At 43.3% G+C, this 17,089-nt stretch overlaps 1 protein-coding gene and 1 pseudogene across 2 annotated transcripts; one reads left to right on the top strand and one right to left on the bottom strand.

Moving 5' to 3' along the window:
• The window catches only part of LOC138979730 (uncharacterized), a 9,036-nt pseudogene extending 1,711 nt beyond the window's left edge, over positions 1-7,325 (top strand).
• Positions 7,326-7,997: 672 nt separating this feature from the next.
• Positions 7,998-16,710, bottom strand: LOC138979729 (monocarboxylate transporter 12-like). 2 transcript variants are annotated; one of them, XM_070352472.1, is made up of 7 exons: positions 16,553-16,710; positions 14,875-15,069; positions 14,307-14,450; positions 12,821-12,962; positions 10,838-11,687; positions 9,893-10,073; positions 7,998-8,986 (listed from the first exon to the last, which is right to left on the bottom strand). In XM_070352472.1, the coding sequence occupies exons 2-7, from the start codon at positions 15,056-15,058 to the stop codon at positions 8,844-8,846; spliced, it is 1,644 nt and encodes a 547-aa protein (XP_070208573.1). In that variant the 5' UTR covers positions 15,059-15,069; positions 16,553-16,710; the 3' UTR covers positions 7,998-8,843. The 2 variants fall into 2 exon arrangements, with proteins under 2 accessions (XP_070208573.1, XP_070208574.1); XM_070352473.1 differs by lacking the exon at positions 16,553-16,710 and having other exon boundaries at positions 14,903-15,035.
• Between the last annotated feature and the right edge of the window lie 379 nt (positions 16,711-17,089).

The following is a 17,089-nucleotide window of genomic DNA, read 5'->3' as shown; positions in this document are numbered from 1 at the left end:
GTGTTGACAAGGCTCTGAAACAATACTGTGCCCATTAGGATATATGTTTATTTTGTTTACAATGTTCTGAAACAACACTGTGCCCATTAGGATATATGTTTATTGTGTTGATAAGGCTCTGAAACAACACTGTGCCCATTAGGATATATGTTTAGTGTGTTGACAAGGCTCTGAAACAACACTGTGCCGATTAGGTTGTATGTTTAGTGTGTTGACAAGGCTCTCTAAGCAACACTGTGCCCATTAAGATATATGTTTAATGTGTTTACTTAGCTTTAAAACAACACTGTGTCCATTAGGATATATGTTTATTGTGTGTACATGGCTCTGTAACAACACTGTGTCCATTAGGATATATGTTTCATGTGTTGACAAGGCTCTGAAACAACCCTGTCCCCATTAGGATATTATGTTTATTGTGTTTACAAGGCCATGAAAGAGACAAGTCACGTCATAAATCATAACATTTTGTCGGCTGTGTACGAGTTTTGTGCAGTTTAAGAAACTGAGAAGTCGATTTCTTTTCAATAATTAAATATTCATTAATTAAATATTCATTAATTAAATATTCAATAATTAAATATTCATTAACTTAAACTTCTTGCTTTTTCAAACGGGTTTTTTTTTCATAAACACGTGTGATATGTTTACAGGCCGAAAAACAACTCTGTCTGTGCCTGGTGGTACTGGTCACTGTGATGAGTGGCGTGAGTCCTTCGACCTCACATCAGGGGAATAGGAAACGAGGTAGGCAAGTCACTGTTTATTCTCTCTTATATATATAATTACAGATTTTTAGAGAATTTTACTGTGTGTGTTTGTGATAACAATCTGTACACTGGTCTGAACTTGGGTCAAACCATTTGACTTTTTTTTTAAATGTCTTATTCAAGATAAGGTTAGGTCTGCACAGTTTGTAGCCTATGTTATCGTAACCTCGCGATCTTTAATAGAGCAAGTGGGAGTTATACGGAACCATTCTCCTGGCACCTGAGAGAATAACAAGCATTGAAATGAATGGTTGCGACTAACTCTCACTTACTCTATTACACATGTCGTATGCCTTTAGAGCGCTTACTTCCCTTTGGTTATTCGATTTCTTAACAGCGCTGCCTTATTTGTTTAAGATTCTCGTCATCTTTAAACATCCGGGTCGTCCCTCGGACAAGATTTGTTTGAACTGTTTAAAGGATAATACAGAATTTCAAACAAGATTTGAAGCTACAACTGTTAAAAGACATGAGCTTTTCAGGGCTTTCTACATTTGGACTTTGATCGACCCAAACAAAACGAGATTTAAACATCGAGACCACCATGTAAAACTGAGCCGGAAATGAAACAAACATGAGTCGGTTGATAGATCTTTTGAGGCCCAGTCCGCCTCGCCTCGTTTTTACGAAGAAGAGTGGGCCATTCATTGAAAAAGACATTTGTCGCGGTTGTAGTTTGTCGAACTCCGCATGAATTGTCAAAAAACTGTGAGAAGTGCGCAGGCCTGTAGGCTTAACTAAAAGTATGGAACTTATGGAATACAGTCAGGAGTGAAGGAGTAAGTGGAACCATTGAAATCTACCCGTTCTGTTCTCACGCTCTCCCCATGATTGTGTCAGCGACCCGCCGTTATAGACGATGGGCGGAAATAACTCTGTCGGGTTTGTACACGTTGTGAAAGAGTGAATGCCTTGCTTTTTCTCGAACAAATAACTTCATAAGTGCTTCAGACACAACCCTCGCTAGTGATTGGCCCCTTCAATGTTTGTCCCAGTAAAAAATCAAGGGTATTCACTCTTTCACTATCATACTTCTTCTTTGTTCATGCGATAAAATTCCCACGTTTACTCATGTTTTTGCACGAGTGGATTTTTACGTGCATGACCGTTTAAAAAAATCTCTCGTGCAACGTGGGAGTTTCAGCCCTTGAACGAAGAAGAAGAAGAAGAAGAAGAAGGAGAAGAAGGAGAAGGAGAAGGAGAAGAAGAAGAAGAAGAAGAAGAAGAAGAAGAAGAAGAAGAAGAAGAAGAAGAAGAAGAAGAAGAAGAAGAAGAAGAAACCCGACAGTGTTATTTGACCGTCACGGTTGGCCTAGTGGTAAGGCGTCCGCCCCGTGATCAGGAGGTCGTGGGTTCGAACCCCGGCCGGGTCATACCTAAGACTTTAAAATTGGCAATCTAGTGGCTGCTCCGCCTGGCGTCTGGCATTATGGGGTTAGTGCTAGGACTGGTTGGTCCGGTGTCAGAATAATGTGACTGGGTGAGACATGAAGCCTGTGCTGCGACTTCTGTCTTGTGTGTGGCGCACGTTATAATTATGTCAAAGCAGCACCGCCCTGATAATTATGGCCCTTCGTGGTCGGCTGGGCGTTAAGCAAACAAACAGTGTTATTTCCGAACACCGTCTACTACGGCGGCTCGCTGACACAATCATGGGGGGGGGGGGGGGGGGGGAGGGCGTGACAAGTTATTTCGGAATTCGTTGTATTGCCAAAAAGTGAAGACAGGCCAGCAGAATCTCTATGTCACCATAACCTCGCCCTGTTTCAGCGAGCGGCACAGAACTGTTTCGTCACACCACCTTCACGGATGGCAGTGTCACCGAGGCGTTGTCCGACTTCGACGTGCACAGCCTGTGGGGAGGCAACGCTCTCTCCGTAGTGCCAGATCCTGCTGGAGGCACAGGTAAATTAGTCCACTATGTTATTCCAGCGTTAAATGTATAGTGTTTCCTGTGTAAAGGCTTCTACTTCGTTATGTCAGAGTTAAATGTACAGGGCTTCCCGTGTAAATGATTCCACTTTGTCATGCTAGCGTTAAATGTACAGGGCTTCACGTGTAAAGGATTCCATTATGACATGCCGCTATTCAATGTACACCCGACGGGCGCTATGGCCTAGTGAATAAGACGCCGGCCTCCCAAGCGGAGGTCGTGGGTTCGAATTCATGACAAGCTCTTCAAGCGTAGCCGATTGTCGCTAAATCTTGTGTAAAGGAACATGCCAACACGACACGCCAGTGACAACCAGCACAGCAGTTGTAAATAGCCATGTACATAATTATTATTTGGAATTTTCTTTTGTTTTTCATGCTAACGTTTGAGTGCCGTGTCTCTGTTTGTGTTGTTGCCTTGTCATCTTCATGTAATTTATGCGTAAGTGTATATGAGTGTGCATGAGTTGTTAATGCGAAAGAATGTGTAAGCCTACGAGTGCGCCTTGAGTCGCCTTGTGGTGAGATATGTGCGCCTTATAAATTCTTTTATTATTTAAGTTATTGAGACATCCCAGTGCACTAAGGGATTTATAGAGCAAATCGAGAAAATTCCTTATTGAACGAAGTGCAGAGCGCTGAGTTCAATAATTATTTTCGAGATTTGCTCTATAAATCCCTTAGTGCACTGGGATTGTTTCAATAACGATATTGTCGGTACCGCCAGAGAAAAAAAGAAGATACAACACGCACATTTTGCTACGCGCATTTGAATAGGCATAACTGTGTGGTCAGGTCGTAGAAGATCTACTTTTGTGTGGGCTGTCTCAAGTGTGTCGTGCTTTCATCACACGCAAACTCTTGTTTTAATTTCTGTTGGTAAATTCCAGTGTAGCGTTAAGCTAAACAGTGTTGATCTTTCAGAGAGACCTCATTTGAACTCGGAGAAAGGACTGTGTTCTTAGTTATTTGTGATTCGAAACCTCAAGTCGAGCTTCAATGGATTGACTGTGCAGAGTGACTCCCCTTGAATTGGCTACCCCAAGGTCGACGGTTAGCACATTTTCAAAATAAATGTTGCATGTTTCTCGTGTGGTATCTTCACTCATCGGGGAGTCTAGTACTAAATATGAACGGTAAGAATGCTCTGAACCCTACACGTATTATATCCCCATCGTTTTTTCGTTCACATTTGCCCAACATGTTAGTTTGCTGAGCTGGGTTTATGTCGTCTGCTAGGCTAGGGCAATCAAACCACTGCGGCATTCCAAAAACAAAAATTGCTCGTCACGTTGCACGGAGTCTGCACGTGTGAGGCAGGCTGGTAATAAGTCTTATATATGGTACGGACGTTCTAAACCCTACACGTTTTCGATTCCGATTGTTCTTGCCTTGAAATAATAATTCGGAAACCATTCATTTACTGAACTGATGCAGTCGTATTAAGTGTAATCTAGTTTGCTTCGTATATATTCCAAATGCTAATCTAGCTGGTACGTTATCGGAATAACACTTGTGTTTTCTGTTAGCTGCTGGGAATTGTATACTAACTCATCATTTGGTAATGTGGATAATAAGCTACATGCCACTAACACGGCATATTATGAGAAGAATCTATGCAAGTCGGCGAAAATGAGATGAAACACAGCGGCTTCTATTTTTAGATCAGTGGCACTGTGGCACAGGCACATGCAATCTGTCAGAAAAAAACCCACTTCTGCTTTAATTGAGAAGCAGGGAATTTATGGTATTTTGGTATTGTGGAGAATATAAGCTACATGTCATTAATTAATTCTGAGGATGAGAGTACAGTCTCGCTTAGGCAAAGGGCGTAAGAATACGCACTGTGGAAAAGTTAGCGCACTCCAAGAGTGTGCTAACAGATTTAAGCGCATCGCCATTAGCCAATCAACTGGTTCACATCAGTCATGTGGCACCAGTACTTACTGACAATAATTATTATTATTTAGACAAAGTCCCAAGTTTCTCTCACACTCACGACAGAGACGATTGGGCGGGGTTCTCCCACCCTCTTGACCCACCTCCTCCCCCCTCTGAAATATAATCAACAGATTTTTCTTCTATTGCATGTTCAGACAAGGTGCTGAGGGTTCACTACGCGAAAGGCAGCTTCTCTTATACCCACGACAGAGATTACGGGGCGGGTTTTACGCCACGCCTACACACCCTTTATACATTTTTGTTTGACACATACTTTTCGTGTTGTGTCTTCAGACAAGGTGCTGAGGATGCATTGCGCCAAAGGCAGCTTCTCGCATACTCACGACCGAGACTACGAGGCGGGGTTAAACGCCACGCCCCCAATTCCCCCTCCTCACCCCCCCCCCCCCCCCTCCTGAATTCAACTGAACACCTTGTTCTCCTTTTGCTTATTCAGACAAGGTGCTGAGGGTTCACTACGCCAAAGGCAGCTTCTCTCACACTCACGACAGAGACTACGGGGCAGGGTTCTACGCCACGCCTACACCCTCTCACACCGCCATGATGCTCAGCTATGACGTCTTCTTCCAGGACAACTTTCACTTCGTCTTGGGGGGGAAAACTGCCGGGTAAGTAAGGGTAGGACAAGGATAACATTTCATATAATCCTGTGAGGTTACCATCATGGAAATTCGGGCTGCTTTCTCGCTGGGGAAAGCGAGCTGCCAATACTGTACGGCGCTAGACAATTTTTTTTCTTTTTCCTGAATGCGTGTATTGATGTGTCCAAGCCCTGAGACTTTTGCTGCAGCCCGAGGTTTTTTTTAGGGAATTCCCAAACGACAACAAGATATACAGTGGACCCCCCCCCCCCCCCCCTCTTTTAGGACCTCCACAAATCAAAGAAAATCAGGTCTTAATAAGGAGACTCTTTCTTAAGTCGGTAAATAAACAGAGGTTATTTTTTCATTTTTTTTTTCATTTTCATTACTTTATTGTCCCATCGCTGGGAAATTCGGGTCGCTTTCTCCCAGTGGAAAGCTAGCAGCAACGGAGTCGCGCTACCCAGGTGTCTGCGTGTTTAGGTGTATTCAGCCACCTGCACTTATGGCAGAATGACCAAGGTCTTTTACGTGCCATTGTAATGACACGGGGGTGGGACATGGCTTCCGTCTCTGGGTCTGCACATAAAGTTGACCCGTGTCCGTCCCGGCCCGAATTCGAACCTGCGACCTTCCGATCACAAGTCCAGTGCTCTACCAACTGAGCTACCGGGCCCCCCTATGAACAGAAAGTCTGAGAAAACAGGGTCTCAAAAGGGAGTGAGTCTTATATTGGGGGGGGGGGGGGGGGAGGGGAGGGGGGAAGAGGTGGGGTCTTGAAAAGGGGGTTCGACTGTATTTTGATTTGTTTGTTTCTGTATCCAAGTGAATCTCTCCCTATGCCCGTGTTTGTGCAGGCCTGTGGGGAGGAGCCATGAAGAGCTGTTCTGGAGGCCGCCACTCAGATGACTGCTTCACCACGCGCTTCATGTGGAGGGACGGGGCGAGGGGGGAGGTGTATGTCTACCTCCCTCCAGCCGAGCAGACCGGCAGCTTCTGCAACCGTACGGACGTGGAGTGCTTCCCCCTGAAGGGCAACTCGCTGGGGCGGGGCAAGTGGCACTTCAAGCTCAACCAGTGGCAGAACATGGCGCAGTACGTCCACCTCAACGACATCGGACAGAGGAACGGATATGTCAAGGTAAGGTGCAGATATATTGAATGTTACACATTATGTCCACCATAATGAACATTTGTGTACTTTAGTATTGTTTTGGTCACGTTAAATCAGCATTTGCTTGAGTGCGTGTCCTAGTTGTATATTTTCAATTGAATATTAACCGCAAGATGTATTCATTGTGCTTCCACGGTTCATTGTGGATAGTGATCAAATGCAACACACTTGTCAGCAGTACTTGAGGTAAGGTATTGCCTGTGATTGAAATAAAATCTGCTGAACGCGTACAACAGGATCTTTGACAATCACTTTTTCCTTTTGTTTTTTTGAGCATTTATCAAAGATATAATTTTTGAGGTTTATCTGGTAAATTCTTTATAAATAATAAATAGAAATTGTTGTTTTTGTCATTAATTTTATATCAACTTAACTTACCTTACCGTACCGTAACTCACCTTACCTTACCTTCTCTCATCTCACCTCACCTCACCTCACTTTACCTTGCCTTACCTTCTCTCACCTCACCTTACCTTACCTTATTTTCTACAGGTGTTTGTGGACGGCCAGAAGGTGTACGAGGGGAGGGACCTGGTGCTGAGGACCAAATCCTCCATCCACATCGACGGCATGTACTTCAGCACGTTCTTCGGCGGTGCCAACAGCAGCTGGGCCACGCCTGTCGATACCCACACTTACTTCAAGAACTTTGTCTTCTCCACTGACCCTAATCACCCAACCCTGATTGGCTAGCATTATTTGATTGACGGACGTAAGCCACGCCTGTCGATACCTAATCACCCAACCCTGATTGGCTAGAATTATATGATTGACGGACGTAAACCACGCCTGTCGATACCTAATCATCCCACTCTGATTGGCTAGAATTATATGATTGATAAACATAAACCACGCCTGTCGACAGGTAATTCAAGAACTTTGTCTTTTTCACTAAACCTAATCACCCCATTTGATTGGCTATGCCGATCTCCCCGGTGGTGATTGTGGTGGTGGTTGTGTGTGTGTATGTGTTTGTGCGTGTGTGCATGTGCGTGTCCTATTTCTGGAGACGTTTTATTCAGTCAGTCACAGGAACAAGCAGACGTATTTGATCACCACGTGTGCCATGACACATTAAGACACAATACCCAATATTGACGGTCTGTGTGAATCTGATGATATCTTCTGATATGGTCTGTTGAGACAGGGATATCAAAATCTCACAACAAGTCGAAACAGACCAATAGCACAGTCCGTCAATGTTAGATATATTGCTATTTCTCTGGATATTTTGTATTCACTGTAAAGAAACTTGTCTCAGTGTTGACTGTTCCATATCCCTCCCTTCCAGTATTTCCAAATGTCTTTTCTTTCAAAAAGTAATAAGCCACTTGCTCAACTAAACTCTGGGATAATTACATTTTCATATATATATATTTTTTTTTAAATTTAGGTGTCTTTGTTTATGAAATGGGGAAGCAATAAAGAGGTCGTCGATATCAAAAGTGATATCGACGGAAATGTCGTCGATATCACTTTTGCAATGAGCTCAGTTTTGCCCAATTGACCAATGAAAATCTACATAATATATGAAATAGCAGTATAATAAATTATCACTACAAAAAACAACAACAACAATAAACGCTCCTTTGATATTTATTGTTCTCCTTACTTATGCACAAAGTATAAAACACAAGCAATTCATGTCAATCAATATCATAACAATTTAAAAACACAACAACTAAAGCTTCACTATTCAAGACACAAAAGGGAGACAAAAAGAGAGCGACACAAGAAACTTAAAATGTGCAAAGTAAATGATCCAAAGACTTCTAGAAAAAAGACTACCAGACCTGTTGATCTTAAAAAGGCATTTGATTCTAACATTTGGCAAAGTTTATGGCACAATTCAGATTAGACCATGTGTAATCATGTATTACAATAGGACAAACATCGGATTTTTTTTATGCAAATGAGTTAGACAAGGTGAACATTTTCACTGGTGTTATTTGCTTTGTTTTCAACGATTTATCAGATAACATGCAGAAAAACAATTGTTTATCATTCAAAGCTGGTTTTATTTCTGGCATATTTGCAGTAAACTAGTTACTTTCTGTTGTCACCGCGTGTATATGTTCATTATAGCAGATGTTTTAATATAAGTGTTGTTTATTGCGAAAATCAAAAGCTAATAAAAGCAAAACGAAAGTTATAATATTCAATAAAAAAAAAACACACACCATCAGACGACATAAAAGAAGTGAAAACAAAGAAGATGTCAGCGTATTCGAACATTTAAAAGCATACAGCAAAAATCTTTAAAATAATAATAATATTTTAAAAATGTATTAAGTTTCTCCAAGAATGTCAATTGCCCGTGCCAATTGTTCTAGATATTTCTGAATAGTCTGCAAGGCCGACTGAACAAAGCTTAAGTATATTTAGATGTACATGTTCCAGGCTAGAGAGTAGCATTCCGTTGCATTACTTTTCATACAGCATTTGGCCTCGTTGACATTTTCCGCATCGGAGAACGAAAACAAAGAGCTGACAACTGGCAGCAAGGGAGATAACTCCGTAAACCGCGGAGATAATGCCGTAGGAAGGATGCCGGTCCAAAATCAACCCTGCAAGAAAAAGAGAAAGTTGAATGATGTTCCATTTTTCTGATTCGCTTTGATGTTCTCATGATGGAAGTGCTTTTAAAGCTGTCACGTTAACCCGAATTTACCGTAACTCAAAATCGTCAAACCGGTCATTTTACAAATTGAACAGATAGGAAGTGGCAGCCCACACAGACACAGACACGAAGAGAGAGAGAGAGAAAGAGAGAGAGAGAGAGAGAGAGAGAGAGAGAGAGAGAGAGAGAGAGAGAGAGAGAGAGAGAGAGAGAGAGAGTAGAAGAGAGTGAGAGAGCGATAGCTCATGGAGATGGAGAGAGATACGCAGGCACACACACACAACCACACACACTATAACACAAAAAAACAATACACACACACACACACAACCAAACCCCAGGCATGAAAATGTCCTCTTTAAAGAGGAAATATCTCTCTTTATTTAGTTGGCATTTCCTGCTTTTTGTTTAAAACTTTCCTCTTAAAACAAATTAACTTGATTAAAAATTGTTTTGTTTAAAATGCAATATGTACTTATATTTCTCGTGTCAGGGTCCCTTATACGTGTACATCAGTACAGTTTATTTTAATTTTAGGTTCTGAAAATCTACATCTCTTCCGGCCATAGAGGGTGTTGTCCCCTAGCTCCCCGCTACGGACATGTCTTATCCCAGGACGTTCCTCTGCCTCCTGCTTGAGCACGCTCCCACATACCCCCTCCCCCACCCCCTTCATTTTTTCTCTATTTTGTATTTATCTATTTTTATGCCTGCAACACCCCCCCCCCCCCCCCCCCCCCGCAACATTCACACTGACACCCACGGAAACACGCACGGACACACGCACGGACGCACCTATAAGCACGCACAAACACACAGACACATACACACACACAGAGACACACACACACACCTGTTACAATCCCAACCACAACGCCATGAACGATGCGGACGGTCAGCACCAGTCCAAGAGCCAGGGGGAGGGCGGAGGGGGTTGCTGCGGACAGCAGAGCAGGGGGGACCATCCCCGTCACTCCCCCGTATCCAAAGCCAACACAGGCAGCCATGACACAGGCCAAGGGGATGCTGGACAACTGAAAAGATTACAAAGGCACAAAAAAAGAAGGAAAAAAAAGTCAGTCACAATTTGTTTTTTGGGAGTAAAGATTAAACAAAAAATGTCCACAACTGATACCAATGGCAATTAATTAAATAAATACATAAAAAGCGCAGTGCTTTCTTGGAAGCAGCAAGACTGTACTCTTTGGTACATATGATCATATGTTCAGGTGAAGAGATGCTCTTGTAATTAACACAGGAAGGACTTTTATTTTAAAGTGTGGATGCCTGTGGAACCTTCTTTCTTCTTCTTATGCGTTCATGGACTGAAACTCTCACGTACACTTTTACACGTGTATTTTGCACGAGAGGGGCTGTGCGTGTTTGACCGCTTTTACCTTGCCGTTGAGGGAGCCATACGCCGATTTCGTAGAAGGCATGATTAGTTAGTTAGTTGTTGCGTTTTGGGTCCAGCGGACCATATTGGCCAAATCAGGACCCCAATGCATGATTGGTATCATATACCAAATCTAACAGTAACATAGATATTTTCTTTGCGCACTTGGTATTGTGCATTGCGTGTACACACGAAGGTGGATAGGACACTACCAGGTCAAATTTACCTGGTAGGTCAGACAAATCCACCATGCGCGGCCGGGATGTGAACACTCAACCTTTCGTATGGGAGGCCAAAGTCTGATCCATTAGGCCCACCGGTGGGTACTTACCGACAAAACTAAAAAGATTTAAGGAATCTAATCCGCAGCACAGCAAATAGAAATGACTTACACATATTTACCTGCCCAAGGAAACAGACCCCAGCGCTGCCAATAACGCCGCTGACAGCCAATAGCATCATAACCTTCACGCGCCTGTGAAGACTAACCACGCCGATAATGATGAGACCAATCAAACGAAAAAACCCAAAGATTGACATGACAAAAGCAACGTCTAGATGGGTCCATCCGTGTGCATCTAACTCTTTTGTGAGGAGAAGAGAAGAAGAATCAATCAACGGAGGAACCAACACAGACAGCAACGCAACGCTTAGGAAGAGGGGGTTCTTCAGGAAGGCTACGCTGGATGCGCAAGGAGATCCCAGACTGCCCTTGGCTTTCTGATGGATGTGAGGTGCAGATCTAGATCCTCCATAGCTATTTCTGCTGCATCCGGAAGGGACACGCTGCTGCTGCTGCTGCTGAAGAGTATTGCTTGCATGCTGTTCTTCGATGTTGTCATTCAACTCAGAGATCGCTTCCTCGTTTTCCCCGTCTTCTGGTTCAGTGCGAAGATGCTCAACCGCAGAGTTTTTGCTCTGACGATTTTCTCTCAACTCGGACGTTGTCTCAGATACATCTAAGCTAGCTCCGTTTCGACGACTCCTGCTCCGCTCACATCCTATCTTAGATACATCCACAAGTTCTTGAATCGACTCCGTGTTTCTTTTGGCCGCGTCTGCGCCATGATGTGCCTCTGCGGCAGTGGTTTCCCTTGCGTCCTCGCGGTCACGTGATGCCGACTGGATCCCTGATAGCTTTGAGGTGTGGAGGAGAGGCGAGGTGAGAAGGAGACTGAAGATTGCTGTGTGAAAGACCAAGCCGCTATTGAGGAGTAGAGAGTCATGTGGCGTGTAGTTGTCCAACAGGAAACTGTCAACAAACAGCACAGAAAATGCAAAAGCCAATTAAGACAGTGACCGTTCTTTGTAAACCGGTGATAGAAAGAGGGAGAATTAGAGTGAGAGAGTGAGAAGAGAATTGAATTAAATTAAACTTTACTTAACAAGGATTTTTTAAATTTTTGTTTGAATTAAATTGAACTTTACTTAACAAGAAAAAGAGAGAGAGAGAGAGAGAGAGAGAGAGAGAGAGAGAGAGAGCGAGAGAGACAGAGACAGAGACAGAGACAGGCAGACAGACACAGCGAAAGTGAAACAGAGAAAGAGATAGACAGAGAAAGAGAGACATAGCCATATGAATTAGAACAGTAAAAGAGGGAGGGAGGGAGGGAGGGAGGGAGGGAGGGAGGGAGGGAGAGAGAGAGAGGGAGAGAGAGAGCAATAAAAGAGAGCGAGGGAGAGAGAGAGAGAGCAAAAGTTCATTTTGAAACAAGGAACATATAATAATGCCCATTGTAAAGAGTTTCAGCAGTGCCACTTCCTGACCTAGCGTTATCTGACCTATAATGTGACTGCTATACGGAGTGCGAAGTAGAATGAGTGCAAGGACTCACAAGAAAGAGGGGCGTGTTGCATGCTTGTGATTACTTGTGTCAGCGTAGGAATTTTAAGTTTAGCGTAAAAATGTCTCTGATAAAGTAACATACTACGCTAAAAACCTAATAGTTGGGAGCTCTGCTGAGAAAGACAGACAAGCACACAGACCGACAGACCGACAGACCGACAGACAGGCAGACAGACAGACAGACAGACACCTAGACAGACAGATAGCCAGGCAGACACCTAGACAGACAGATAGCCAGACAGACCGACATACAGAGAGACAGACAGACAGACAGACCGACAGACAGACAGGCAGGCAGACAGACAGGCAGATAGACAGACAGACAGGCATATAGACAGACAGACAGACCGACATACAGGCAGACAGACTGACAGACAGGCAGACAGACAGGCAGATAGACAGACAAAGACAGAGACAGAGACAGACACACGAACAATACAGCCAGTCATACACCAACAGCCAGACACAGACACAAAGCACACATGGAAACGAACCCGTTTCAACCATCCCACTGCAGATCGAGTGATAATGCGACTCACCCTTTGAACAGCGGAGCGATAACGGTCAAGTTGATCACACCAGACATGGCGAACATAGCACAGGAAACAAATCCCGTCGTTTGAGGAAATCTTCTCATGGCCGTACACAGCGTGGCCAGGTACAGGAGGCAAAAACCAGTGCCTGTGAACAATGCTTGTTTTTGTTAAATGACATTGGAAACATGTCATTTGTGTATGATAGAGAGAGAGAGAGAGAGAGAGAGAGAGAGAGAGAGAGAGAGAGAGAGAGAGAGAGAGAGAGAGAGAGAGAGAGACAGACAGACAGACAGAGACAGACAGAGATAGAGAGAGAGATAGAGAGAGAGAGACAGACAGACAGACAGACAGACAAAGAGAGAGAGAGAGAGACACACACACACACACACACACACACACACACACACACACACACACCGTCACAGCCAGAAAGAATTGAACTGAACTTTATTTTACAAGGATTAAGATAAGGCCTTTCATGGAAAGGTGTGTCCATATATTTTCAGTTAAATTGAGTTTTGATTCCTTATTTTTAAATTTCAATGGTCAAAACCTGTCAAAACAAACATTTGAACATTTTCCGCTGACAGTATATCGGCTTTTAGAGTTTTCTTTGAAAACAATGGTGCCATTATCATACATACATCACGCGGTTCGAAACAAGGATGTATTTCAACTCTGCTGTGTCCCTTTCTGGCGTTGCGCTGATTTACTGAAGTATGCTGTTTCCGCTTCCGGTTCAGCCGATCTCATGGTCTGTGCATGGCAATTCGAGTGTCCTCCAACCTCTTCCCCACCCCATTCTACCTTACAAGTTATGCTGCCGACACTAGACATAAGTCTACTGTTCATTAAGTTTCACATGTGAATCAAGTTCTTCCCGCGTTTTTTTTCCCTTCATTTTTATCGATAATGTCTTCGATGACGTCGCACCAAGCTTTTAAAAATACGGTTGAGGCCATACTGTGGCGTCCTCATTGTTCCATCAAACTCATTTAAAATGTATATAGAATGTATACATGTGTTGATTAACAACAATAACAATAACAAGAACAACACTTTATTATTCATTAACATAAATACATTAAAACAGAAAATTGTGGTAAAGAAAACGTGTCAGGGTTCGCACACGAGTTGCGCCCCCTTGATCAATTTAGGATCGAAAACGTGCTCAAAAATCGGTTCTATGCTAGTTCGGTGTGACCACGGCGCTGTCTTTGTCGCAGGGTTTCGGCCAGCCAATTACTGACTAGTATCGGTGACAAAAAAGCAATGTGTGCAGTTTAATTCTGTAAGGTCGACAGATTGACTAAATGAACTGATTTCGCTTTTGTTTAAAATTCCTTCTTTTAATGTACGATTGATCGCACAAAAAGGCCCTCTTTTGAGGTCTTGGCAAGTCGCTATAATTAATACAAGTCTTGGTCGGACTCTTACGTCAAAGAGGGGTAACTGTCTCCATTGTTCAACTTAGGTACAGAACCCTTACCTAAAATAATGCCAACACACACGATTGTCTCCCCTTCGAGACGAGCGAAGCTTCCACCGAACAAGCCCATAGTTGCGAGCACAGCCCCGGACATCAGAGACTTGCGCTCTCCAACCTTTCGCACCACTAGTCCGGAGATTATGCCTGCAAAAGTGTTAGATTATGTAGCATGGAACAGACTAGATGGCACTATAGTAGATTGCGCGTTACATTTCAATGGATCACACACACGCACGCACGCATACTTGCACTGACGCACGCTCGCACGCACGCGCACACAAGCACGCGCACACACGCACGCACGCACGCACACGCACACACACACACACACACACACACTCACACACACACACACACACTCTCTCTCTTTCTCTCACACACACACAAACACACACACACACAAACACACACACACACAAACACAGGCACATGAAATCTCCCCTCTCTTTGTCTGTATCTTTCTGTCACCACGTCTCGCCTTTTTTTCGGTTTATAAGACAACTTGAAACAGAACTAATCACAGGAGAAAGACAAACAAACAAACAAACAAACAAACAAACAAACATACCTCCACCGTATGTAATACCAACGCATACCGCTCCAGTAAAGTTGGTAGCTCTTTGGTCAAACGAAACCTGTGACCTTAATATGTAAAACAGGACGGTCAAAGGTATCGCAAAGTTCACGCAGGCACAGAGTCCAGCCAAAAGATCTTTGCTCTTTTTTTTTGCCCTTCGTGCTAGATCGTCCATTTTTTTCTGCACTGGAAAGAGAGATGGAAAACAAAACTAGCTGTCAAGGTTTCTCAACGAGCATCCTTCCACCTCAACACATACGTACATGAGCAGTAGAAACAACAACAACAACAACAACAACAACAACAACAACAACAACAACAACAACGAGGACAACAACAACAACAACAGCAAAAACAACAACTTCAACAACAACAACAACAACAACAACAACAACAACATCAGCAGCAAAAACAACAACTTCAACAACAACAACAACAACAATGACAACATCAACAACAACAACAACAACAACAACAACAACAACAACAACAACAGCAGCAAAAAAACAACAACAACAACAACGCACGCGCACGAGAGAGAGAGAGAGAGAGAGAGAGAGAGAGAGAGAGAGAGAGAGAGAGAGAGAGAGAGAGAGAGAGAGAGAGAGAGAGAGAGAGAGAGAGAGAGAGAGAGAGAGAGAGAGAGAGAGAGAGAGAGAGGGGGGGAGAGAGAACTCGAACTCGAACTCGAACTCGAAAACTTTATTACCGAGGGATGATAGCATTAGGTCCATATGGTCCTTTCTTACAGCTAGTCCCTACTATAATACACACATGAAACAAAGAACAAATATGAAGAATGAAAACATTTAAACAAAAAATCAAATAAAACAAAATTATGTGGGGAAAAGTATAACAAAATAAAAATAAAAAATTCAAAAGTGTGCTTGTTAATGGAAGCATACTATACACTTTCTCTTTCACACACACTCGCACAAATTGTACACCGACTTAGTCGTTAGAGAGGTGCTTTCGGAGCTGTCTTTTAAAAGAAGATAATGACAGACATGACTTGATATTTACAGGAAGTGAATTCCAAAGGAACGCACCAGAATAAGAAAAACTAGTTTTAAACAAATCGATGCGGGGCCTTGACAAGGCAAGGTTATTTCGAGTGTTTGAATAATATGACGGAGATGATTTGAAGAGTTGTATAAGATATGTTGGGGCGTCCTTATAGACGACTTTATACATAAATGAACATTTATTATACAAAAGCTGCTTTTTTAAGCTTAACATCCCAATACTTTTCATCTTTTCCTTTGTAGAAAGAGATGGAGAGAGAGAGAGAGAGAGAGAGAGAGAGAGAGAGAGAGAGAGAGAGAGAGAGAGAGAGAGAGAGAGAGAGAGAGAGATAGAGAGAGGGGGGAAGGAGAGAGAGAGAGAGAGAGAGAGAGAGAGAGAGAGAGAGAGAGAGAGAGAGAGAGAGAGAGAGAGAGAGAGAGAGAGAGAGAGAAAAAGAGAGAGGATAAAACACGATTTTTCCCCCCTAATGCATATCATTGATTGAATAAGCATGTTCATACTTTTTTCACCCAACTCTCCCCCGAAGTAGGGAAAACGCATATTAAAGACATAACAGAATTACAGACAGACAGACAAAACAAACAGACAAACAGACAAATATAAATGTGTTTGTGTTTGCTATATAGACAAATAGATAACTCACGAGACAAGGACAATGGAAACCACAAAGGGATGATATGCCCGCAATCACCGACACACAGACGGGGAAGTCACACGGCACAGTGCGAGCAAACTCATGTGAACAATTTCTTATAATCAGTGAAACAAAGAGAAATTTTGGAAAGTTGAACGCCAACATAATACCTCAGTCGAACCTGTCCCGGTGACCACCTCTTCATAACGACCCCTTGTCCTTTACGACCACCCCAGAGAAACCCCGACGAGTTTTTCCCTATATGATTCTTTTTTGTTTGTTTGTTTGTTTGCTTAACGCCCAGCCAACCACGAAGGGCCATATCAGGGCGGTGCTGCTTTGAAATATAACGTGCGCCACACACAAGACAGAAATCGCAGCACAGGCTTCATGTCTCACCAAGTCACATTATTCTGACACCGGACCAACCAGTCCTAGCACTAACCCCATAATACCAGACGCCAGGCGGAGCAGCCACTAGATTGCCAATTTTGAAGTCTTAGGTATGACCCGGCCGAGGTTCGAACCCACGACCTCCCGATCACG

Source organism: Littorina saxatilis, linkage group LG11, assembly GCF_037325665.1.
Source record: "Littorina saxatilis isolate snail1 linkage group LG11, US_GU_Lsax_2.0, whole genome shotgun sequence".
Taxonomy (NCBI): domain Eukaryota; kingdom Metazoa; phylum Mollusca; class Gastropoda; order Littorinimorpha; family Littorinidae; genus Littorina; species Littorina saxatilis.
This window is presented reverse-complemented; position numbering and strand designations above follow the sequence as displayed.

Coding starts and splice junctions, on each gene's coding strand:
- LOC138979729 (XM_070352472.1), bottom strand. CDS start 15,058: ATGGACGATCTAGCACGAAGGGCAAAAAAAAAGAGCAAAGATCTTTTG. Junction 10,074..10,837: donor GGGTCTGTTTCCTTGGGCAG/GTAAATATGTGT, acceptor TAATCTTTTCAG/TTGTCCAGCATCCCCTTGGC. Junction 8,987..9,892: donor TGTGGTTGGGATTGTAACAG/GTGTGTGTGTGT, acceptor TTTTTCTTGCAG/GGTTGATTTTGGACCGGCAT.